This window comes from Rhamphochromis sp. 'chilingali' (assembly GCF_963969265.1).
Source record: "Rhamphochromis sp. 'chilingali' genome assembly, chromosome: 19".
In the NCBI taxonomy this organism is placed as follows: Eukaryota; Metazoa; Chordata; class Actinopteri; order Cichliformes; family Cichlidae; genus Rhamphochromis; species Rhamphochromis sp. 'chilingali'.
Window position 1 is genome coordinate 4,195,110 of NC_137946.1, and position 6,568 is coordinate 4,201,677.

Here is a 6,568-nt window from a genome sequence, read left to right on the forward strand (position 1 = left end):
TGAAAATATCAGCTGCTGAGTCACATTAAGTTCCACGCTGGCTACGAGTCAGCATGGGGGATGGATGTATGCATGTGTCCTGCAGATGAAATCATATACATGGTGATAGATATTTAATGTTATCAAAGCTTAGGAACTGGCAATTTTATATAATTATATTTCATTTAATCTTTTTGTATGAAACAGACTTCATTATTAAGAAACCATACTGATGTTTTCAGATTTATTGCTGTGCATTTTCCAGAATATCAGGTCAACAATACAAGTCAACTTTAACTTGTAGTAGTAGTTCACAAGTATGAAAATCATCTTTATCTGCTAAAGATAAAATCTAAAATCCATCAAACTAAGTACGGTAAAGTTTCCTTAAAATGTCCTTATTAGTCTGACATGCTTAGTGAAATATCACACCTGATTTCAAGTCAACTAACAAAAAAACAACAACAACAAAAAAATCCGATGTAGCAGAAAGGATAGTGTGATTTTAATTTAAAAGATGACTTTAAGCAGGCTGAGCCAGGACTGGCGCTGACGCAATTGATTGCTTGAGTTTGCCAAATGCTTCCTGGGCAATGGAGTTTCACAGGAAAGGAACCTTAGGGGAGATCAAACACTTTAGGAGCAACAACTCTAAGTTCTGATAAAGCCAAAAAATCACTGGAGCAGCTTTCTGGAAGTGGGTCGCTGCCTGAATCTTGGGAGGATCTTCTCAAACTTAGTCTCAGTCACATACACCAGAAAAGACACACGCTAAACATTGAACTTACATTTGCTTACTTTGACAAATAACCTGTTTTCCAGAAGTCGTTGCAGGAGGTGACAGACGTGGATCTGTTCGTCCAGGTAAATGAATATGAAGATGTTTAAGATATCGGGGAGGACTCGCCCTCCCAAATGCGGATGAGATGGTAAGCTTGGAGAATATAGAGGCTCTCAAAAGTAATGTGTACTTAATTTTAATGGTTATTCAGTTTAGCACATAGAAATCTATACAAGGTCAGACTTTCTTATCTTTATTTTACCACAAATAAAAAATCCTGCAGCTAATAGAGAACAGGAGGAAGAGATAATAGCTGAGTCTGACAAAAAGCCATACTCCAAGCAGCAGGTATATTGTCACATTGGCGTCCTCCATAGTTGTGGTGTTTGTGTTGCATGCAGATAAACGTCACAGTGTGGAGGTAAGCATCAACGACACAGCTCTCAGTTCTCACTCCTTCTTTATTCGTCTCCAACATCAACTGCGCATATCGCGCCACAAAACACAGGAACACACTTCCTCTACACTGGGTGTGAGTGGAGCCCTCTAGTGGTCCACCACACATGCCCCCCCCCCGAACACCCAGCAGAACTAGTCCAGGACCCGGGGCTTAAGCAAACGGCCGGAGCGGCTGAACTGGGGGGGTGGGGAACTGACAGAGGGCAACCCAGCCCGGGAGCGAGGCTGGCACTGGCGGTCAGAAAAAGCTGAAGACGACTCGGACTCCGTTGATTTCGGGTCGCTCCTGGGGGAAAAAACAGAATCCATCAGCCCGGTGGCAGGTGGGCGGCCGCGGCGAGGGGCCTGGGCCGGGACCACCTGATCCTCTTGCATAACATGTGCAGGCTTAAGTCTGTCAACAGAGACAACTTCCTGCCGACCGCCAAAGTCCAAAACGAAATGTTTGTTGCCTGGTTTAAGAACCCTGTATGGCCCGTCATATGGTGGACGCAGCGGAGTCCTATGGGCATCGTGCCTGACGAAAACGAAACGAGCAGAGTCCAATGAACTCGGAACAAAGGTGTCAGGCAGGCAGTGGTGCACAGGACCAGGAACAGGAAATGAGTTTCTTGGGGGGCGAAAAGGCAACAAAGAGGTATCGAAACATGGGGGAGGGCTCTCAGGTAAGAATTCCCCGGGGACCCGGAGAGGCTGGCCGAGGACCAGTTCAGCCGGGGAAACCCCGAGGTCTTCTTTAACCGCGCTACGCAAACCCAGCAAAACCCACGGAAGACGTTCGACCCAGTCGCCACTTGTCAAGGAAGCACGGAGCGCGGCCTTAAGTGACCGGTGAAACCGTTCGCACATCCCATTAGCTTGCGGATGGTATGCTGTGGTGCGGTGGACCTTGACTCCCAAGCCGTCAGCCATAGCAGACCAAAGCTCGGAAACAAACTGGGGGCCCCTGTCCGAGGTAATGTCAGCAGGGGGGCCGAAACGTGAAACCCACGTTGACAAAAATGCCCTGGCCACCGTCGCCGCTGTCGTGGACGCCAGGGGTACCGCCTCCGGCCACCTGGTTGTGCGGTCCACCACAGTCAAAAGGTGCGTGAAACCCTGTGACTGCGGCAAGGGACCAACCAGGTCCACATGAACGTGATCGAAACGCCTACCCGGGACACGGAAAGGCTCGAGGGGTGCCTGTGTGTGCCGGTGGATTTTCGAGCGTTGGCATGGGATACAAACCGCCGCCCATTCTTTCACCGTCTTGCGAAGGCCCGGCCAAACAAACCTGGCGCTGACCAGCTTGACCGAGGCCCGGACGCCGGGATGAGAGAGGGCATGCACCGAGTCAAAAACACGACGACGCCACGAAAGGGGAACCACCGGGCGGGGGCGGCCGGTGGAAACGTCGCAAAGAAGGCGCGGACCGCCGTCCCACACCGGGGTGTCCTCCAGCACGAGGCCCGTTTTAGTTGACTGAAGGGCAAGGACGTCCGGGTCAGCACGTTGCTCGGCGGCCATGGCAGCGTAGTCGATGCCGACATACACCGGAGAAACCAACACACGTGAGAGACAGTCAGCGACGTGATTGGACTTACCAGCCACATGCTGAATGTCTGTGGTAAACTCAGAAATGGCCGCCAACTGGCGCTGCTGGCGTGCGCTCCATGGGTCAGAGACCTTGGACATCGCAAACGTCAAAGGTTTGTGGTCAACGTACGCAGCAAAGTTGCGACCCTCGAGGAAAAAACGAAAATGCCGTGTTGCGAGGTGCAGGGCCAGCAACTCCCTGTCAAAAACACTGTACTTGCGTTCAGCATCCCGGAGCGTACGACTGAAAAAGGCGAGCGGTTGCCAGAGACCTGAAACCCGCTGTTCCAACACTCCGCCCACTGCCAAGTCCGAGGCATCGGTGGTCAACGCGATCTCCGCCGACGGAAGCGGGTGGGCCAGCAGGGCGGCGTCAGCCAGCGCAGACTTGGCTGCGGAAAACGCACGGACGCGTTCAGGCAGCCAGTCAACCGGATCTTTGGCTGTTTTACCTTTTAAGGCAGCATAGAGTGGCTGTAGCAGGTGGGCAGCTCTGGGGAGAAAGCGGTTGTAAAAATTTATCATCCCCAAGAACTCCTGCAACGCTTTAACCGACGTGGGACGCGGGAAAGCCGAAACGGCCTGGACTCTGTCGGGCAACGGAACCACACCTTCAGCGGAAATGCGGTGCCCGAGGAAATCCAGAACAGGCAACCCAAACTGGCACTTGGAAGGGTTGATGATCAGGCCGTGCGCTTCCAAACGCTGGAAAACCTGGCGCAGATGGGACTCGTGCTGGCTCGCTGAGCAGCTGGCCACCAATATATCGTCCAGATAAACAAAAACGAACGGCAGCCCACGCAAAACGGAGTCCATCAGCCGCTGAAAGGTCTGGGCGGCACCTTTCAGGCCAAACGGCATGCGCAAAAACTCGAACAAGCCGAAGGGGGTAATGACAGCGGTTTTAGGAACGTCTTCGGGGCGCACGGGAACCTGGTGATACCCCCGCACCAAGTCAATTTTAGAAAAAATCGACGTTCCGGCGAGATTGGCAGAAAAATCCTGAATGTGGGGGATGGGGTAACGGTCATTCTCCGTGGCATTATTTAAACGGCGGAAATCTCCGCATGGCCGCCACCGACCGTCCGATTTGGGCACCATGTGAAGCGGAGAGGCCCATGCACTGTTCGAACGCTGTACAATGCCAAGGCGCTCCATGGCTGCAAACTCTTCCCGAGCGATGGACAGTTTCGCGGGGTCGAGGCGGCGCGCACGCGCGAACACCGGGGGCCCGACCGTGGGAATATAATGCTCAACCCCATGCTTCGTTACCGTGCTAGAGAAATTAGGGACAGACAGCGATGGAAACTCTAAAAGCAAACGCTGAAAAGCATCCCCGGAGGTCACTACATTAGCCCGAATCAGGGGCTCGGCGGCCTGAGTAAAACAGGGTAGCGAAGAAAACGAGAGAGCATCGATTAAACGTCTGTTAGCGACATCGACAAGTAGTCCATGAGCACACAGGAAATCAGCACCCAAAATAGGTACAGAGCTAGCAGCAACAACAAAGTTCCACTGGAAATCCCGGCCATGAAAACAAACAGTCACCAACCTTTCCCCAAACGTTTTGATGGGAGAGCCGTTAGCTGCAATGAGCTGCGGCCCACAGTTCGCTGCTAGTCCGTCGGCAGCGGTAGGGGGAAGGAGGCTCTTCTGGGAGCCGGAGTCCACGAGAAAACGTCTCCCGGAGCGCGAGTCCTCTATGAAGAGCAGCCTTTCTGTATTGCCAGCGGTCGCGGCTGCTACGGCGCGCTGGCGGGTCCGTTTCCCTGGGCCGTGAAAGCGCAAGGCGGCAGGCAGCGACGCGCTCTGTCGCCAAAACGCTGATGGTAGAAACAGATGCTCTTTCCGCGGTGCCGGCGTGTAGCAATCCCTGCCGTCAGCAAGGGGGCGGATGCTCCGGGGGAGGCAGGTGGAGGCGTGGAAGGTGCCGCCGGCGTGTCCGTAGCCAGGGCGTGAACGTCGAAAGTGCGGCTAGCCAGGAGAATGCGATCCGCTTCTTCAGCCAGGGAGCGATAATCCTTCGCAGGCAGAAGCGGAGAGTTCGCGAGGACAGCTCTCACGGCGGCCGGTAGTTGGCGAAGGAAGAGGTGCACGAAGAGGAAACCACCGTCATCCGGCCCGAGCAACGATAGCATGTTCTCCATGAGCTCGAGCGCGGTACCGCCACCCAAGCCTGACAGGTTGAGGAGCTTTTCGGCTCGTTCGGCGTCGGAGAGGGCATAGCGCCGAAGAAGCAGCTCTTTGAGGGCGGCGTATTTCCCTTGGGCGGGTGGGTCCCGGAGGAGCGCCATCGCGCGACGGGTGGCCAGCGGGTCGAGCGAGGCCACCACATGGTGATACTTCGTGTCGTCAGCCGAGATGCCGCGAAGGGCGAACTGAGCCTCCACGTGTACGAACCATGACGGGGGGTCATGGAGCCAAAAGTCCGGCAGTTTCAGCGCCACAGCGAACGTAGCTGCAACAGGAGGCGGAGGTCCGGCGGCCGCTGATGCATCCATAGCGGAGTGTGCGTTATCTACGGCCCGTTGCATGCTCGAGTCAGGGGTCACCAATGTGGAGGTAAGCATCAACGACACAGCTCTCAGTTCTCACTCCTCCAACATCAACTGCGCATATCGCGCCACAAAACACAGGAACACACTTCCTCTACACTGGGTGTGAGTGGAGCCCTCTAGTGGTCCACCACAACAGGATCTTAGGCCGTGTTGCTAGAACAACCCCGTGCACATTAGCCGGTACTTGGTTGTATTGGAAACAACTGAAACTGAGTAGGTGCTAGTGGAAAAGGGCTATTACTGTTTATCCAATTTATGTTGTTGGGTTGTGTGTTTGTAGTGAGGGAGGTGAGAACAAGAGGTGAATCAGGTGAGTCGAAGATGAACAGAGTAATGTACTCATGGTGATTCCGGAAAGCAGGATTGAGAAGGGTTGAGGGTGATGGGTGATGCTGGCAAGGAGGTCACCACTGACAGCTGACATGCGAAGAGATTCAGGAAGTGGGACCAGAGCAGCACCTAGTTGTTTAACAAGCTTTGAATCCATGAAACTCTGCAACTCCCCAGAGTCAACAAGAGCTTAAAGTTAAACAGAATGATAATCATAAGAAACTGTGCCAGGAATCATTAAAGGAGGTAGGAATGAGTTAACCGGTGTCCTACCTGCCAGCATTCCTACTTTGACTGGCGGCCTACTCACACTTATAGAGGAAATGACCAGATTCAACACAATAAAGACACTCCATGGCTGTTATTCTTCTACTCTACTCCTCTGGAGTTAAACGAGTCTTGCCAACCGGGCTCTGCAGGGGACTCTCCGCCTGGTTGGGTGGTATCCCTGCAGGGCGAGGCCTCACAAGCCTGGCTGGCCCTGTGGCGCTGGTGTTCCCTCATGTGGTCATCTACTCATATACATTTTACTTATAGGTGTACTCACTTTTGTTGCCAGCGGTTTAGGAAACAATGGCTGTGGGTTGAGTTATTTAGAGGGGGCACCAAATTTACTTGTTGCTTGTTGTACAAGCTGTACACTGACAATTTTACATCTTCAATGTTGTCCCATAAAGAGATATAACAAAATATTAACAGAAATGTGAGGTTTAATCACTTTTGTGAGATACTGTAAGAACAATACTCTGGTACTTTCTGGTGGTTTTCCAGAAATGACAAGGAAAACAGGTTTAGTTTAATGAGTGATTATTGCCAACCAGTGTTGGTCAAGTTACTTGAAAAAAGTAATCAGTAACTAATTACTGATTACTTCCCCCAAAAAGTA

At 52.5% G+C, this 6,568-nt stretch overlaps 1 protein-coding gene across 2 annotated transcripts; it reads right to left on the reverse strand.

Annotated features, from left to right (window-relative positions):
- Window positions 1-1,303: 1,303 nt before the first annotated feature.
- Window positions 1,304-5,381, reverse strand: LOC308387301 (uncharacterized protein). Of its 2 annotated transcripts, none has more exons than XR_013969920.1 (2): window positions 2,803-3,087; window positions 1,304-1,505 (listed from the first exon to the last, which is right to left on the reverse strand). XR_013969920.1 is itself a non-coding variant. In XM_080867247.1 (2 exons), the coding sequence occupies exon 1, from the start codon at window positions 5,362-5,364 to the stop codon at window positions 4,537-4,539; it is 828 nt and encodes a 275-aa protein (XP_080723373.1). In that variant the 5' UTR covers window positions 5,365-5,381; the 3' UTR covers window positions 1,306-1,505; window positions 4,347-4,536. The 2 variants fall into 2 exon arrangements, 1 of the variants encoding a protein (XP_080723373.1); XM_080867247.1 differs by lacking the exon at window positions 2,803-3,087 and adding an exon at window positions 4,347-5,381 and having other exon boundaries at window positions 1,306-1,505.
- Between the last annotated feature and the right edge of the window lie 1,187 nt (window positions 5,382-6,568).

Coding starts and splice junctions, on each gene's coding strand:
- LOC308387301 (XM_080867247.1), bottom strand. CDS start 5,364: ATGCTTACCTCCACATTGGTGACCCCTGACTCGAGCATGCAACGGGCC.